The sequence below is a fragment of the Oreochromis aureus genome, linkage group 22 (assembly GCF_013358895.1).
Source record: "Oreochromis aureus strain Israel breed Guangdong linkage group 22, ZZ_aureus, whole genome shotgun sequence".
Taxonomy (NCBI): domain Eukaryota; kingdom Metazoa; phylum Chordata; class Actinopteri; order Cichliformes; family Cichlidae; genus Oreochromis; species Oreochromis aureus.
The window spans coordinates 19,692,206-19,711,280 of NC_052962.1; the positions used below are offsets into that span (position 1 = coordinate 19,692,206).

General features: G+C 43.7%; 1 protein-coding gene across 2 annotated transcripts in view; it reads right to left on the bottom strand.

Moving 5' to 3' along the window:
- ripor2 (RHO family interacting cell polarization regulator 2) overlaps nt 1-19,075 on the bottom strand; it is a 62,221-nt gene that overhangs the window by 5,495 nt on the left and 37,651 nt on the right. The window contains exons 2-15 of one of the 2 annotated variants that reach the window (XM_039605821.1): nt 18,229-18,349; nt 13,899-14,054; nt 12,988-13,066; nt 12,642-12,665; nt 12,376-12,429; nt 4,457-4,606; nt 3,953-4,016; nt 3,551-3,594; nt 3,144-3,269; nt 2,908-3,056; nt 2,181-2,310; nt 1,710-1,856; nt 563-1,321; nt 239-423 (exon numbers count right to left, since the gene is read on the bottom strand). In XM_039605821.1, the coding sequence (XP_039461755.1) occupies nt 239-423; nt 563-1,321; nt 1,710-1,856; nt 2,181-2,310; nt 2,908-3,056; nt 3,144-3,269; nt 3,551-3,594; nt 3,953-4,016; nt 4,457-4,606; nt 12,376-12,429; nt 12,642-12,665; nt 12,988-13,066; nt 13,899-14,054; nt 18,229-18,349 (2,188 nt within the window). The remainder of the gene's footprint in view (nt 1-238; nt 424-562; nt 1,322-1,709; nt 1,857-2,180; nt 2,311-2,907; nt 3,057-3,143; nt 3,270-3,550; nt 3,595-3,952; nt 4,017-4,456; nt 4,607-12,375; nt 12,430-12,641; nt 12,666-12,987; nt 13,067-13,898; nt 14,055-18,228; nt 18,350-19,075) is intronic. The other variant, XM_031750150.2, reaches the window with a different exon arrangement.

The window sequence follows — 19,075 nt, forward strand, 5'->3', positions numbered from 1 at the left end:
CATACAAGAGTCACCACCATGGGGCAGCGGTAACACACACAGACCAACTGTACGTGTAGTGAGTTTGTTTTTAAAGAGTCCAGTCGTCCTAAGAATCCTAAGAATTAAACTCTTCATTTTGTGCCAAGCACTTAAAAGTTCTCACAAAAGTTTTTGGTATGGCACCTTAAAAAAACTGCATGTGTATAAAAATAAATGAAAATGTAATGTTTTAGCCAATGCAAAATATTACACTCACCCGATCCTCTCTCCATCTGCATCAAAGATCGGAGACCTCTGTCGGGGAATGCTGATGACGGCGTTATCGTCTCCGGTATCATCGTCATCAAAGTCAGAGGTGTTGAGGAAGTCAAAGCTCTCCAGGGCACTCTCCACAGTCAGACTGAGGCTAGAGGATCGACTCCTGTGACCCGGGAGACGGCACTGGGGGGAAAAGACAGGAAGATTTTTTAAAAGAACAAAAAAACCCAAGACAATAAAGTCCAAATGAAGCCTAGGATGGCAGTTTTTCTGCAAATTTAGTGCACAAGATCTTCTGCAGATGTAATGAGACTGAGTTTACCTTCAGTAGGTCTTCCAGACGCATCACTTCCTGCTCCAGGTCCTGCAGCTCTCTGCAGCGATGAGTCAGCGACTCTAATCTGGTCAGCAGGCTGTGGATGGCCTCCTCCAGGCTGCTCTCCAGGAAAGCCCTGCTTCCCTCTCCCGCCCAGCTCAGACTTCCCTCACCCTCAGCAGCGCTCCCACCGGGCGGCATCATTTCCGAGGAAGTCAGCCTCTTCACGAGCTGCTTCGTCAGGCTGCCCGCCTCCTCTGTGTCCAGTTCCACAGGTTTCAGCTCGTCGGCATGATCCAGGAAGACATCCTCGGGAGCCACTGCGGACAGGTGTCCGTCTGAACACAAGGACGGGGCAGCTGAACCACAGTTGGAGCTAGAATTACGCTGAGACTCTGTGCGCTCCCACTCCGAGTCTTCGGCCGCTTCGGCTTCGTCGCTGGCAATGCTGGCACTGGTCCTGCTGCCCCTGCTTCCTCTACTGCCCGTCTCCCCATCCTCCTCGTACTCCTCCTCCTCCTCTTCCTCCACTAAATGCTCCTCTGCGATGGAGTCCTCCCTAGTTGGGAGGATTTGCGTAGGTAATGGTTCTGTTTCTGGAGGAGTGACGGTAATCTCGGGGTTGGACTGGCCCGGGGAGTAGCAGCTCAGGGCGGGGCTGGGGCTGGGCGTAGAGCCAGACGTATCAGAGAAGGTGAAGGACAGACGCTTGCACTCAGCCACACCGCAGCCGCCGTTCTCGAAGACATCGTCCGGCAGTGTGGACTGAAAAGAGAGACAAGAGAATAAATCTGAGATCTGGCTGAAATCAGTGAATGAAAGACAGAAAAGTGCACAAGAAAGCTCCTCTTGTTTTCTAAGATAGAAAAAGAGATAGCACACTATACTGAAATCATCCACTTGTGATCAGATCAGAACCCAAATTGAATCGAACAGTGAGGTAAATATAAACAGAAAACATAAGAACAGTTTGACGAACATGCAAACAGACGTGCAAAGAGCCACACATGGCATTCTGTAGTCCTTAAAAAAGGGACAAGGTGAACCCAAGTGTGTCCACATGAGCAGAGAACTACATCCCCATCATGTCAGTGGGGGTAAGAGGGCACACAGAGTCAGGTTAGGAGGGTCACGGGGGCCACAACACACTCACATAAACCTCCAGACTGGATTTGGGCCTTGGCCGCAGTGAGGCCAGGTCACCAAACGAACGACTGCGCCTTAGCTTCTCTAGCAGGGTGTCTCGGAGCATGTGCAGGAAGGAGAAGCGCTGGCGCTCCACGGGGTAGGGCTGCCACTTCTTTACACAGTAAAGGCAGGGAAATAAGACAGGGTGTTGGGTATTTGAGGGGAGGTGGGTGAAATGTAGGATATACAAGATGGGGGCAGAGTGTGGGTATAATGGGAATATGCAAAGAAAAGGAGGACAGCAGGGAAATGGGTGAGGGTTAGTTTAAGGGTGGTGCCCGCACGGCTTAAGCATCAACGGAAAAAATAACATGGGGCATGATTTACATCACGGTTCAGACAGTGCTTGGGTTAGTGTGTTATGGATCACAGAATATGCTAACGACTTAAAACATGTTTCTCCCCATTACAGGAGGCGGTGTTTTGCTTGACTCACAAAAAAGGAGGTGTCCTGGAAGGTGGGGGTCTCCGGTGTGCCCTGGCTGTAGACGGACACTCGTCTCTGGAGAGCTGCAGCTTTGCTCACGTTGCCAGACGACAGGGTCAGGTCCTCCACGTCGAAGGGGCTGGAGAGGAGGATAAAAAAGGACAAAGCTCGTAACAATACTGCTGACATTTGGTTTCAAAAACCTACAAATGGGCAGCCCTAAAAGTGTGGTGTAAACAACCACAAAGATTCACTGTGATGCGGTCACTCAAGCCACTTCCTGAGGTGGTCTGTTGCAGTGTAAACAACAATATTTCATGACGGGTCTTCAACAAGGGCTGGGAAAAACATCATCGATGAGGTGCTCCTTTTTGAAAGTCAGTACTGGAACATTTGGTTCTGGCACTGGAGCTGTGTTTGGAGACGTCTGACCACAGGTGTACACAGCAAGGCATCACAGTTGTGTAAAACAAAGTACGAAGTGGGTGTTACTATGATGTTTCACCAGCAGATGGCAGGACCCTACAAGGCATGCAGACCCTGACTTTAATGCTGTGACACTAACAACCATTGTAGATGCTCCAAACATATGGCCGGTCCAGCAACAAGACTAAAATAGTTCTGGACTACCTCTGAACAATCCTGCTACCCAGCAGTGATACCATCTGGCAGCTGCCAACTCATTATGTACCCTAATTCGTGCAACCCTGGTTAGATTCAGCGAGCTTCTACTTACTACCACGTGACTTCCAGGTTGAGTTTGATGGTCCCGAGGTCGTTGACGTCCACAGCCACCACCTGAGGCACGGCAGTGAATAGCTCCTTGGTCTCACAGATGACGCTGCCCACCAGCATGTGAGTGGCCAAACCCTTCAGCTCCGTCACCTGATGGGCACAAACTTGTGTTTGTTTCTCATTTCAGTGCCACAGCGCAACATTTTAGACACGAGGTTATCCGGGTTTGTACAGTACCTTGATGTTAATAAGGTCAGTAATGAGGGGCATGAAGACCATCTCGTCTCCGTCCCAGCTTTGCCTGGAGTTCACTTCAATCCTCCCCTTCAGCTTCCATCGCTGGCGACCGTAACGCATGAAGATCTGAAGGAAGGAGCAAAAAAACCCATTTAACCATATAACTTTATGGCTGAACTTATAAGCTATTTTTTTTTAACTGCTCACTGTTTATCCCACTAAACCAACCAGCTAAGTGCTAACTCTGGAGCTGGGTGGAGTGTGGTGTTTCACTGAAAGATGGCCAAAGCTGTTGCTACATAAATATCATTGCAGCGGTTTCAAGCTGAAAAAGAGTCACTTGTGTCTATCTGTCCCAATCCTGTTAAAAGTAGAGTCAGCAGTTAGAGCAAAGAAAATAAACTTGCCTCATATTGGTCTCCAGGACAGAGTCGAGCAAATCCTGCCAAACCTGTCAGACAGAAGTGACAGATATTTATATTATTCACAAAGAGGAGAGAAAAAACATCATGGGGGGGGGGCTACAATGAGTTAAGCAATGTTAGCTCACTTTCTTATTCAGAATGAATTATTGCACAATGAGACGAGCTGCTTTTAACTGTCAAACATATTTTTTGTCATGATTTTTCAGGTATTCAGGGTTTCCAACTTGGTTCATGAGTGAGAAATCTTAGGATTTTGGCTCCAATGGATATAAAATCATCACCAAAACATCTGGATTTTAAACAATACTCAGTGAGTCTCTTTTATTCCAGTGTGTAAATGACTAAACTTGCATTAACTTCTCATTTAAATCATTCGCGTCCCACCTTTCATTTTGATATGAAACTCCCCGAGCAGGTTCTCCAGTTCGCTCTCAAATGCGCTCATGTTCTGGAGGACGGAACGAGAGAGATAAGACCGATCACACAAACAGCCCTCACAAAAACGAGAACAACAACAGTAATCAAGTTATCTCTGCAGGCTCTGACAAAGCCGGTCAACACCAAACTACAGAGGAGACGGGAGGGCGGGTCTAAGCCCTCGGCACAGGTGGCGACAGGTGCGCTTGTTATTGGGATTTAAAGGTAAGTATCTGGCTTTGCAGGTTAGTGTTTACAAATCCCTGTAAGCAGTAATCTGTATCATATACTTAGAGTCGGTGTTGTCAGACGTGACTATGTTTAATGCGCCCTGTTCTGTGTTTATATATAATCTGCAAATATCTCTGTTTAAATGTCATAATAATTATTGTAACCCTACAATTACAGTTACTTTTTACAGCTCCATTCGCTTTACAGGACTAAGAGTCTGCAGCTGACAGCTCTGAGTACCTCTGTGTATTCCTTGTACCGACGATTGACCTCCGCGATACTCTCTTTGGTGCCTTTGGTGGAGGGCGAGGACGAAAAGGCCTGCTTCATCCGGATGGCACCCTCTCTGAGACGGCTCTGGATGCAGAAGGCCTCGTATAGCTCATCCACCTGCACACACACACACACACACACAGAGTCCCCTCCATCTTTAATCGGCCCTCACGAATTTGCAGGCGGGGTAACACTCACGAGACAGAAACTTCTGCAGTTATGAAATAAAGTTATAAACTTCCATAGACATGAAAACATCCCCGGGCAAGGAGCAAATTCCCAAAAACTTCCAACTGCCATGTGAATTTTTCTGTGTTTGCTTCCCATTGGGATTGATTCACGGATGGCACAGCTTCAGGCTTGTGCAGTGAGAGCAGAAATAAGCACAGACATGATTAACTTTTGCTTTACACTTTATTTCAGATACTTCAGATGGTCAATAAGACTGTACAGGAAGTCCAAAACAGAAAAGGCCTGCAGAGGTAAACACAGTAAAAGGCTGACATTACACACACAGAGAGAAAGATAGTCATCAAGACCGACAGGAGAGACAAATGGATAAACCAAGAATGGATAAAAATGTCCTGAAGTAAGCTGGCACATACAGCTGCTGTATATCCCTGTAACTCTAACCCGACGCCTGCACTGTCCCAGTCTGCGAGCCCAGTGGGACACTCCCACGGCGAGGCAGCAGCAGACGGGGTTTAGAGCTCATTTGTCTGCCTGACTGCAGTTTGCAGCACTAGCCTGACCTAACCCAAACCCACAGGGAGAGGGAACGACTCCATCAACATCCTGTTGTCTCACTGTGAGCTAAAATGTCAGCGTTTCAGCTGAAATCAAATCATGATGATGCTGAAGCAAAAAGCTCAGCTCAACAGACAGAAACGTACTCCGCCGTGGAGCCACAGGCACAGCAGATTTAAATGATTTTATTATGAGCAAAGCTTTGGTAATGAAGTTATTATAATTCTTTATAATAACGCTGTTTCTAACGTTTTTAATTGTTTCACATTTCAAAACACAAGTGCTCCTTAACCGACCCCACTCTTTAAAAATCAAGTTCTCCTCATCAATATTTGTATTTCCTAAATTTTTCACATACTTCATTAAAATTCAAACATTTAAAAGGCTAAAAAAAACAGACACGAGTCATTATGAAACAACACTGAGCTGTAATCCCAGCACTTTTCGAGGATGCGGTTGACTCACTCAGAGCCATTGTACCAACAACAACATTTAGCAGCAGTCCAGATTTTTAGCGTCCAGTCCTTTGAATCTTTTGGCTTATTTTGAACTAAAATTCACATGTGATGAAGTGGCAGGCAAGCAAAACGCAAAACACCTCTGGTGAGCCTCATCAAAGGGAAATATCTCCGGCCGCCTGACGAGAGCGCTGAAATATTGATGCCTCGCGCTCTTTATGGCACTCATTAGGGAGAAGCAGGAGAAAATGGGCCATTCTGGCTCCTGTCGTCCCAACAGCTTATCTAACTGTTTGTTTGTGTATCTTTTGTGCATCAGCCGAACGCTGCCAGCCTGTTTGTGAGAGCAGACTTTGTGCACGCGCCGACGTGCTGACATGTGCATGGAGAGCGAGTTTTTGCAAGCGGTGGGTGGGCAAATGAGTGCTTCTAATAAAAAAAAAAAAGTGAAAGTGGTTTGCGGTGGGATGGATATTAGAGTGTGTAACTCTTTGTGACACACACATACGCACAAACCCACCCACTCCACCTTATACCAACTAAGCCTTCACCACCCCCCACCCTCAAGCGGGACCCAGCCCGTCTGTCTGTCTGTCTGTCTGTCTGTGGTATGTGATGTATGTGGCGGGGCCGCAGCAGCTGAGCTGAGCCGGCTAGAAAACAATTTCCAACCTCAACTGTTATTCTCAGCACTCGGAGAAAATAACGGATGGTTTTTGTTTACGATGAAGGAAAAAAAAACACAAAACGTGTTATTGTGCATGATCCAAGGAAACGTTTTACACCTATCAAGCCAAGAAATACAATGTCATTATACCCACATAAATAAAGAGACGACTACAACGAGGTATTCATTCGCCTAATGAAAAGCCATCATTCTTTAGAGGCAATCAGCGTCCGTATCATTATTATCAGCTTAATGGAGCCAATTTTTGTCCCCAATTACAAAAAAGCCCTTTGCTGCCTTCGAGGAAACGTCCTTTTGAAGGTCAACCAAGCTCCTCCACTCCAGAGGGTGGCCGTCAGCATATTGCTGAGCCTTGGGCACATTTCAACCCAGAGGGGAAAAAAAAGAAGAAACATGAAAGGCAAAACACAAAGAAACAAGAGTAACCTCAGCACAGGAGGAAGGAGAGGACTGCACCCGGCAGAAGCACTGATGCTCTTTTGGACGCGCATACACACAGACAGACATGTGTTATACATCCTGAAAGCAGCTCCTGTGGAGATCTCCCCGTCTTTCTGCCCTTTGTCTCCATCGGTTTTGTATCATTCAAGAACCGTTTGTACCCCAAATAAAAATATTACAGAGTAAGATTAAAATAAAAAACAAAAAACAAAAAACACAGAATTCATCTGAAACATGGTTGTAATTTTGACAAACGTGCACTTTGAGATGTTTCCTATTATGCAGCTCAATATACACTGTAAAAAATCAAAACAAAACACTACTTTAAAAAAAATGTCCCATAATTTTTCGTGCTGTATTTTCACAAATTTTTCCCCCCACTGTGGATCAACAAAGAAAAATTATCTGCAGATTTCTCAGGAATAAAAATAATCTTTTGGAAATTTTACACCAATGCCCATAAGTAATTTCAACATGAATTAAAATAAAAATATATAATATGAACAAAATATAAACATTTAAAGCACTTCTTTAATCAAAGGAAAAGCACATCTGTTTAACAGGCCGCCTGTAAAGACCATCTGAACCTTTTTAAATCACCTCTCTACAGATGCTAAGAGACATTAAATGGAAATGTATTCTAAATTAAGTCCTCTATTGGACTGTGCTAATTGCAGCTCGCTGCAATGACAAATAACCTGCACGGCTCAGAGACCGAGGGATTATTGGAATTATTGGGGAATCAGTTATGCTCAGAGTGAGCATAATATTGCACATTTATTTATAAAATAACCATTTTTTGTATTTTGAAACCATTTTGAATGCATCCGTTCCTAAACTACTTCTAATAACGTTTGCTTGGTAGTTTGAAAGGCAGCTGTGATTAATGCTACGTCCACACGTACCCGGGTATTTTTGAAAACGCAGATTTTTCTATGCGTTTGCACCTTTAAATCCACACGTAAACGGGCGTTTTCAGTCACTGAAAACGGAGATTTCTAAAACGCCTGCCAGGGTGGATATTTTCGAAAACTCCGTTTTTGCATTTACGTGTGGCCAAGAAAAACGGAGAAAACGCAGCGTCAAAGGTGTGCGCCTTTTTTGACGTCACACTGTGCGCCACGTTATTGTTTCGGTGAAGTGAATTTCTACAATACTGTTACTGTTAATTGTACTCTCTGTAGTGTTTAAATGCTTACATATACACACACAGTTACTGTCCCTCCACACATACGACTCGGTTCTGTTTCTATGCCCCATCTTTGTTTACTATTTCCTACCGAGGCTTCTAGACTTCTGATTGGCCAACATTTCTACACGGTTAGGAATATATCGCCACCTGTTGCTTTGGCATGTTCCTAGCAGCGTTTTCCTTCATTTCTGCGTTTACGTGTGGACGGGATTATTTTTTAAAACGAAAACGGAAAATCTCCGTTTTCAAAAATACCCGTGTACGTGTGGACGTAGCCTAAGAATCGCTGAAAGTTTTAAAGGATTATCTCACTATCATCAGTGTGTATGATTTATAAACGTTGGGTTTTAGATATTAGCAGTGAATCTTTCAGATATGGCAGCAATCCTCTTAAGATATGGCCATTATTCTGGATCATAGATAGCGCCTCGTGCGCGCACACACTTTGTGCCGGGGGGCCAGTGATTATAAGCAGATTAAAACAGGCGGGCCACACCAAACAGCTTCAAACACACATGAAGCTCTCTGGGGAGCTGTGGGTGTGTGTATGTGTGCGCGCCAGTGGCAAGATTAGCATTCAAGGGAAGTGGGGAAAGCAGAAAATGCCCTATATTACAAATAATCACATGTAAAGCATGCACACTCATTCTGGATTGAATTTGGCACGTGTTTAACACACACACGCTCTCTCAGGGGAAGAGGAGACGTCTGGCAGACGATCGTCTCACCTTCAGTCTATTTAATGATGCCCTGCTGATACCAGCGGTCAACACCCACTCCCCCAAACACACATACACACAAACATATATACATATATATATACTCTGTCCCATGCAGGACATCATACGGATTGTATTGTGCCACCTGCTTCCTCCATGTGTGCCAATTACTGCTCAGACATCTGCAGGCAGCGCAGGAACAAAAGAGCAGAGCTGATGTGACTCACAAACTAACAACTTGCTGATGGATGATTGTTAAGTCATCCCTCACGGCAGCTGTCCTACACAAAGAGACACGCCTGAGCCTGAGCCTGAGCAAAAACACTGACAAACATGTTCACGCTTACTGTAGCTCAGCTGCTGAAACGCCATTTCTTTCTCTTTTTTTCACTCGCAGTGTCTTTGCTTTACAATGTTTTGTTTACACATGCAGTGGCCAATCACGTACATGTGTCTAAGACATGTGGAATAGTCCAGGTGAGTTTATTGATCCCCATCCTATATGTTGCTTTTAGCTCTGAAGTGCTCATCTCTCCCTTCTGGTGCAAAAAAATAGAAAAAAAAAACCCTAATCAGCATCAGCTGCCTGATAAAAAATGCATACTTCCTGTTTGCCCTGTCCTACATACTGTCGATTTGTTTGGACCATAATCAGCGTGTTATAAGCCTTCTAATGCAATCATACAAGTCACACGTCTCTCAGACTTTATGTCCTTACCACTACAGCTACTGATGGTTACTGATGCGTACAGTTTAAGTCAGTCTGTGTGATGCTGAAGTTGTTTCTACATTATATTTTCAAACACGAGTTCTGCCCAATGTCGGGAAAAATCAGGTCGGGACATTGGCCAAAGATGCCCTTGAACACATGTAGCAGACAGCAGGTGACAGTCCCCTGCAGACATGTCTGTTAGTCTGGGTACAGTGGGTAGCAGCACACATGGCGCCCAGTGAACCGGATATTTGTGCTCTCACATGCACCTCTGTGAAAGTGAGTGATGATTAATGAAAGTTTGGGCTGAAAATGACTTTTCTTTTCCAAGCTCACCGGCCAGTCTATTAGAAACGCCTGGTCAGCTGCTTGTTGATGCAAATATCTAATCAGCCAATCACATGGAGGCAACTCAGTGCATTTAGGCTTGTAGACATGATCAAGAGGATGTTTTCTCTGGACACTTTGGGCCCTTTAATACCAACTGTATTACTTTGAATTAGAAGAGAAACTAGAATCTGATTAATTTAAAAATAAAGACAAACCATTTGTCACGTCACAAGTTTGAGTCTTTTCTTTAAACTATTTTATCTCTGATACTATCTGACTGTGCAGGGTAAGTATAAATAAAAACTGATTGAATGGTAGGCTTAATTTTAGTTACGCTTCAGCTTTTGAGGTTTTTTACATGGCACGATAAAGCAGACACTTCATTGCTATTTCAAATATTTACCCTTTCATTCAAATCTATTTTTGCATGAAGCTTGAGAGAACAGAGGAGCTTAACAATAACGCTAAGCAGTACATGTTTGTTTAACAGCATCCGTCACAAGACAGAACAAGCGCCGACTTCTTTTATCTGTCTCATCAAAGTCAAAGTGGAGCAAGCTGCAGATACATTTCCTGAGTTCCCTCTCATTTTTTCCCCATCTTTGAGGGCCGTGTCAATCGCTCCTCGCTGCAAACTGCCCTGACCCAGATTCCCTGTCGCCTTCATCCCCGCAGAATCGCAGTCACGCTGCTGTGTTGTTGTTTACCTGTGTGTGCTTTTGGGACAGATGCTCTGAAGGTGGGTTTTGTAGTCGGGATGTATGTGAACATAAAGGGTTAACGCCACCCAACAGACGGCCCCATCGAGCTCATCAGGACTTCAAAGGCTCTGTCTCCGGGTAACCATGGTTACCTTTGGAGCTGCGCTGTTGTTTGGGCGTGTGTGCTCTGATTGCCTGCTGTCACATCTGATTTGACGCACAGCGAGGAAGACCATTAAAGCTCTACAAAAGGCGATGTGGAAGAAAAGTCAAAACCTTGTAGGGGATTAATGTCCCCAAATGGCAACCTGTGAGGTGACTACAAAGAGGATGCAGGGAGCCAAAAATCCCTACCTGGCAACCTCAGAAAGGATGTTTTTACCTCAACCATGGAAACAGCTGGAAACTTCCCTAATATATCAACAGATTAGAAGAGCAGGAATGCTAAGCTAATACCTGGCAGCAAAAAGCTAGTGAAGTTGCGCCTAAAACTCAGCATGAAACCGGTGGAAAGAAAAGTTGTGAGAACAACAAACGTTTTAAGAAATCTGTCTGTCTGTTTGTTTTTGCTCAGAGTTACGCTTCAGTCACAGAGGCCTGAGAAATATCAGTCATATCCTGGGAACCAAAGGTTGATAAAAAACGGAGTATTCCCTAATCGGTTGGCGAGTCGTTGCTGGAGGTTGCTAGGTGAAATTAGTCACAAAGAGCTGCTGAGATTTTGTAGATGCAACACCACTAACTGTGTGTCATTAACGTCACGCTTACTGTGACAATACAGGAAGTATTGAAAAAGGCACCATTTACCCAGCCCTAGAAACTGGTCTGCGACCATCAAGCAACCCTTGGTCATAACACAAACTACATGCAACTGTAGCTAGCAACCAAAGCAATCAACCGCTGGTTGTATCACACCCAATATGGCAGGCTGCTTTTGAGCAATGTGTGCATGAGAAACCTCGATAAAGTGTTGCACCAAAAATCTCTTTGCAATTGCTTTGGTTGACAGCAGATTGCTGTGGTCACATTGGTTTGCACTGAACATGCTGACTTGCATGCAAACACAAACTACTTTCCACGTGGTGCTGAAACCAGGAAAAGTGTGACAACGATAGCCTTCAAAGTAAAACTTTGAAACATTTTAGCTGTAGTGGTGAAGCACAGCTTTCATTCTGAAGGCAAACATTCTCTGTTTCCAGTTTGCATCACTTTTTTTTTGCTAGATTTACCACCGCTCGGCTAGCAGTTTGTTTTTGCAGACAAGTTAGCATCTTGCACGCAAACTGTGTGTGACCATGACAACCAAACTTTGTCCATAGATAACAATTTCCACCAGGAATCAACATCTAAACATGTATCAAACTCTCTCTTGTGTGTAAATCAATATTAAAAATGGGCCCTTAATAGTTCCTCTGATTTCTGTGTTTATGCTAGTGCTGTGCAGGTAGCTGGCTCTCTGTCATGATCAACAGCTACTTTCACACTTTAGTCTTTGCACAGCTCAAAAAAAAACAAAAAAACAAAAACGCAAGACGTCATTTTTCTGAGCTTTTCATGTGATGGTAGGTAGGTGTTACCTTTGAACAGCCAACTCGCTGAGTGCTACAGTTAAAACTGCACCGATACGGTTTCTAACCAATAAAATCGATGCATTTAAAAATATCAAACATTTACTTAGAAACAGGTAAAAATATGCATCAGTGCTGTGTTTCCAGGGTGACTGCTTGGATGGGATGAGGCCTTAAATACCGGTTTCAGAGCTCTTGAACAAATGCCCCACGGACTTACATTAAAAAGTCCAACCGAAGACTCACATATAGATTGCCTCAAATAATTTCCGTGATTTAGAGACTGACAAAACAATAAATATAGCAGTAAAGAAATCCGAACAGCCTTACCTTGCTAATATGAAACTCCAGTCGTCTCATGTACCTCTCGATAGTTTTGATTTGCTGCAGACAGCGTGAAAATTTACAGGTCAGAATTTGGCTTCATTTAGTTTTCTGTTTGCACCACAGATTATAACAAGGTAAGACTTACTTATTATACAATAAAATGTGCAGAAAATACAATGTTATGTGCAAATATGTTATTACAAGATTCACACGATAAACTCCAAACTTGAGGGTGTGTTACAGTAGCCCCTCCCCTCCCATCATCTTACCTTGTCAAGATCATACAGCACTCCCTGGAGAGAAAACACACGCAGACACACACATGAAATTACAGAGTTACTAAAAGTTGGGACAGCTTATCCAACGCAGAGCAGATCACATTTATCTGCCATCAAGAAGAAACATTTTTTCCTGTGTGCACACATCAGGCGGCCATGATGGCGTAAACAATGAAAAATATTTTCCATGTGTCCGTTCATTAGTTTAAAAATTGATGTGTGAAATTTTCATTTTCATTTTCTTTATAAAGCATTTTTGGCTTAAGCTGTGAGTGAAGTCTCACAGGCTGTAAACATTACGAGGAACGATGTAAGTCAATGCAGAGTAACTTCTCACCAGGCGGGAGTTTCTCTTCATGTCCTTCATCAGAGCTGTGAGTTTGTCCAGCTCCGTCTGATGAACCTCCAGATATTCACTTCACAGGGGAAACAGAGAAACACTTCAGTCTTTGCATAAAACAAGTCGCTAGCAGTGAATTAAAACACGACTGCAGCAGAAGTTCAGACGCTCACCGCTACAAAATCACTTAATGACACCAAAAAATAGTCGTGGAACATAAACATTTACAGAAGTCTGTTAATGCATTCAGAGGCAAACGTCAACAAGCTCAAACAGGCTGTAAATGCACAAACTAAAGCTTCTGGTAATTACCCAGGAAGCCCCTATACCAGGAAAACTCACTGCATAAACATTCTTTATATACAGTTCATGACAAGACCAGACTCCATCCATTATAAAAACACAACCGCCAACATTTTTTTTAAGGCCAGAAAGAGTGACACATGCAGCGTGTGGGAAATGTAAGCAGCACTTCTGTAATACTGTCTGTTGAATCTGTAGTCAAGAATGCTTCAACAACACAGTGTGTACTGTACTTACTGACTAACTGCTATATGGCTTCTATATAATTACTAACTTTAAAAGGTCTGGCATTAAACATAGAAAGGCTTATTGTGTTTCAGAATTTGTGTCAAGTGTCTGATGTTTTGCATTCTCCTTACAATTAAGCACACAGATTTTTTTTTCTTGTTGTATTTCCAAGTCAAAACTCTGACAAAAAAAAAAAAATAGCCTAGGTTGAGCATTTATCGATGGAAAGTTACTGCTTGTCCACAGCTGTCCAATGAAAAAAAAGGAATGGAGCATTTCAAAGTACTCTGGAAGACTTCATAGTGTGTACTGTAAGTGAATTTGCTTCATATTAACTACTTAAGTGTGTACATAGAACAAGTGGATGAGTTACTCACTCCAGGCCTTGTTTGAGTGCCGTGTAAACCTCCTCCAGTCTCTTGGGCTGCGGCTCTCTGGAGCTGCTGCCTCCCTTGTGGCCTGACAGGTGGGGCTTCTTAGGCTTGGACTGAGGCTTCTTCTGCACTGCAGAGTTCCCCATGAATGAGTTACATCTGCACACACACAGACAAACACACGCACACACAAACACAGGATAAGTTACCGTTTGCTGATTGTGCCTCACAAGAATTTCCTAAATCTCATCGCACAGGCCCAAAGGCGCCACCTTCCATATTATATTTATCTAATATTTATCACAGGATCTCTGCAGCAATTCAAGTGTCAGGCCACCAGCTGCCAATAAAAGCAAGGAGTTATATTTCTAGATTATTTACACCATCCTGAACACGTCCTTGGGCCAGTTACAGCACGAGTTCATCTCATCTGTCAGATGCAGTGACCTTGTTGACTCTGCTCACACCAAAATAACTCGTACACACACGCGCGCATACACATTTATATGCGACTGACACATTCAGCCTACATATTATTCAGACATTCAGACACAAATACAATCATACATTCAGAGCTTAACCTGAGCATTTAACGAGGGCGTGCAATCACATGCAAACATGTGCTTCCCCCACTCCTAGCTGCCGTTTATCCTCTGCTGGAGTGAACTTACAAACAAACAAGCAGATTTATCCTCCCGGCGATTAACGACATTCAAGTGATCTTCAGTCTCTTCCCTCAAATGACCAAATGTGTGACTCAAGAGGGAGAATTGAACAAATGTGATCCAGTTACAGGGAGTTGTCATATTTGTATAAAAGGCAGTGAAATGGAGTGTGGAGCTTCAGCTTTCTTTAATTTTTTTACCACCACACATCATTTTTTTAAAACCACAAAGTAATCATTTGGAGGAAGAGTTTTCTGTAAACCACCAGTAGGGGTCTATTGGTGGATTATTATGTAGATATGCTCTTATCCAATCTAATTTTCACTGATCAGACAATCGCAGTCATTACTGTCATAAGGAGGAACTTGCTATGTTAACAGCCTTCCAGGATTAATCCAGCAGTAAAAGACCATCTTTGAAAAGTGAGGCATTTTCAAAACATTCCTACTTTGGATGCACTGAATGTAATGCAGAGGGCCTGGTTTAAAGCTATGAACATTTGCATTTTGTGGACTTCAAACTAACTAACATGTCAGAGATGTCAAAAATGTCCGTGTGGCTGACACATTGACATCTTTGAATGTGACTTTTGAAGCAGTTTTCATGTCCCATCCACGGTGGCCCCCGGGAGGCCAAACGGACAATAACGAGACAGCCCAGCTGCAGGAAGTGACAAACAGTAAACAAGTGTCCACAGTTTTGTATGAATCATGTGACTAAAACACACATTGCCTGCATCTGTTTCTCCCTGACAACACAGATCGGTCACATGTTTTTGTTTCTGCCACTTCCACGGCGGTCTGTCATTTTATCGTGTCCCCAGAAACCCTTCCGATGTGTTTTGCAAGATTTTTTTATTTTTATTTTTATTTTTTTACTTCTATTGTTTTATTCAACTTCCAACATGTTTTGTGTGCTTTTGCAGCATTTTTCTATTTGCTGTTTTTCTTAAGTTGCGTTGCATTTGACCTCTCAGGGCCAACGTACGTAAAAATAATCAGCAACCCAAGTTGTGTGGATGTTTTGCTGACCTTCATCATCTTTAAGGCGCGATGCTTTGAGTGTGAGTATTTTAGATCTACTAATAACAATAAACAACTAGACAAATAATCACCAGTAAAAGCTTCACAGGCTGCTGCCCTCCATCAGCCAGAGAAACCCTGCAGACGAAGCTTCATGTGAAGCTTCTTCACTCAATTAAACTGTAAAATCAAATCATGATGAAGAAGAGGCCCATTAGTATTATTTCTCAGTAATTATTGTGCTTAACTGCAAGTTGTTATTATATTAGGGATAACAGATGAATATAGGTAATACAAATGTGCCACAAATGGTAGCCTTTTGTGTTTCATGATAATTCACTGAGAGCAAGCAGAGTGAAAGGAGTGCTGGGGCAGATGTTATTATATTAGAGACAGAGAGCTTAGCCCTGATTGGCTGAAAAGTCAGTATGATTTTTCATTGACTGACCTTTGCCATAGGGGACACGACAGGTTGTAGGTACAACACTCTGAATGCATTCAGGTTGAAGCCTTTAAGAACGATTTTACCAGCAACCAGGGAAGGTTTCTCCCATCCACACATCAATCTGTCGCTTATCCAAGTCCAAGTATTGAGGTCAGGAGTCAAAGCAGAGACGCCCAGATCTCCCTCTCCATGGTTACATCATCCAGATTTTCCAAGTGTGACACCAAGGTGTTCCCAAATCAGCTGTATGACATGTAATCTCTCCAGGGTCTCCTGGGTCTTGGACTTGACCAGAACACCTCACTCACAGTGGCATCCAGGAGGAATCCCAGATGCCCGAACCACCTCAACTGCCTCCCTTCAATTTGAAACAAGCTTTTGGGAACAAGCTGATAAGTTGAATGTGTTTTCAGTTAGTCTTCATGGGTAAGACTGTAGCATTTCTAAGCCTCATATCTGCGGCTGAAAAAAGGGGGCAGAACCACCTTATGAGTCTCTCTCTCCTCACATTAATCCATTTTAGGTCACGCTCATCTCTCCCACGCATGCACATCTCAGCTTTTAAAACCATTACGGATTTAGCTGACAAATGACATTTCCCCAGTCTTAATGAAATGATCTGAGAGTCATTCCAGGGACGCAGCGACAACCAATTCCAGCACTAGACGAGCTGGAACGTGCCGTGTTTTGCTGTGTGCCAGCAGCGGCACAAGTGAAGCTTATAGCTGCCACAAATGTAGGGCAACACCGAATGAGAGCGCTGCATAGCCGTGGGGTCATGCATGCTCTGGTGCAGTAGGGTTTCTTGGCAGGGACATATACAGAACCATACATGTCAACACTTCCACACAGGAAATCATGCATGATGATGAATTTATCCTTGTGCGCACAAAGTGCAAATTCTCCATCACGCAAAGGCGCAGAAGTGCACACAAAACTCACGCATGGACACACACATGGAAAGTCCCTTCTCAATTACAGTAACAGAGGGGCGCACACAGGCGCTGGCACACTCCAGCGGCTTCAGGAGCTATATCTGTGCAGCTTTCCACCTCGCTCATTATCAGGATGATAACTTGTCTGTCGCTGTCAGTCGCCCACACAGCGAGTCATTAGAACCAATTACTCCATTCACTGTCTGAGCAGAGAGAAAGGAGCCACTTCTCTCAGCAGGACCACGACTGCTGAAGAGACCCAGACACTGACAATCAGAAGTGTAAGATTATAGGAGATATGGTATATCTGAGACTGTGAGCAGGCTTTGTCTTGTGATGATGATGGAGAGCGCCGTCATAGATGAGTCAAACAGGAAAGCACACAGAAGAAACTCTTATCTCTCGAGAACTTTATCCATCTCTAACTTTTCGAGACCAACTCCGGGCTATGAACGAGAATACGTCATGTGACAGAGTGACGAAGAATTCGCTTCTTTCACAGGTCTCAAGACTTGCTGTGGCTCGCGGATCACCATGAAGGCTGGCTCCATATCCCTGAGTCATTGAATTCCTTTTGTCGGAATCAGATCTTTTGTTTTGTCTTTTAGAAGAGATAACTAATATGATTCGTACATGGTTGCGAACAGATGTACACGTCTTCTCCATGTATAGAGACTAGTATGGAGACGGTATAGAGAGCTTTGGTTTTGTGGGTTTAATTTCTCTTTCACCATTTCTGTTTCCACTTGTCGAATTCCCCTTGTTATCCACTCTCTGTCGATGATGCCGGCATCACAGACTCTTGAATGGTGCCATCTGCATGTGTAATCATTTAGCTCAGTGAAGTTTGTCTTAATCTTTTCATTCATTTATTTTGTTTTATTGTAATTTATAAACAGTAAAACTCAAACTTTCCTTTACTAGAACATCTAACAGCAACATCCAGGTGATGCTTTACAACAGGGGTCCCCAGCTCCAGGCCTCGAGGGCCGGTGTCCTGCAGGTTTTAGATATCACCCTGGGTCAACACACCTGAATCAAATGATTAGGCCTGGAGTTGGGGACCCTTCTTTAGAAGTATTGCGGTACTTACTTTCTTACTGTTTATAACCTATTTATTAAACGCTGACATAGAAGTACAGAAGTAGCACCATGATGTGTCATTTTCAAATCAGTCTTTTATTCACCGTGTGACCCAGATTACAGTTTTAGAAATAAGTAACTCCAGCTGATCATTGCTGAACAGCTTAGCAGAGCTCTGCTTACCGTGAGCGCCGTTCCTGTAGTGTGCTGAAACCCGCAAACGACTGGCTCCGGATTATGCCATTTGGCCCGCCGGGGGAGTGGGTTCCGGTCGCCATGATCTCCGGGACTCGTGACGACACTCCTGCAGAAAAGGCAGAAACACCCCCCTGATGAGTTTTCTAAAAATCTATCGACAATGCCTCAACAGCATGTGCAGGATTTAGGATCGGGGTCAGTAATGCATGAAACGTTGTCAGCAGTGAGGTTACCTGGAGTGCAGCAAACAAAGAAGGCACACTTGGTGATGCTTTACATGTGCGAGCAGCACTCGGAGCCTGTGCTAACATGCCTCAACTCCTCTGACTTATTTGTCACATACCTCAACCGTTACTGTTATTCCTCAGGTGAATGTCACAAATCATGACGTCTGTCACTTTAAATCAACTACGTGATAATAAGCAATTCATCAGACTGACAGCTGTTTAACGTCACGCAGAAGTCACTACATACACCACACATCTGCTTCAATGGGCCATTTTTGCCTTCTAATCACCACATTGGACTTATTAATTCCACAGACAGCCCAGTGTTTGACGTGTCTCGTCTTCCACTTCTGTAGTTAAGGCTTTTTCTTTCTTTTTTAAAATCACTGTGCCTATATTTACCAGCAGCAGGCTTTCAGCTTTTAGCCTCTCCTTAAGCCGGAGATGTGGAGTGCAACATGATTCACGTGGGCACTTGGGGAGCAAGCCGAAAATAGATGGCGAAACGGCCAAATTTAGCTGTCAGATAATGATGTAGCAGAGATCAAGCGCCGAAAGGAGGAATCCACTGAGATAACTGGATCACAGTTTCAAACAGCAGTGTG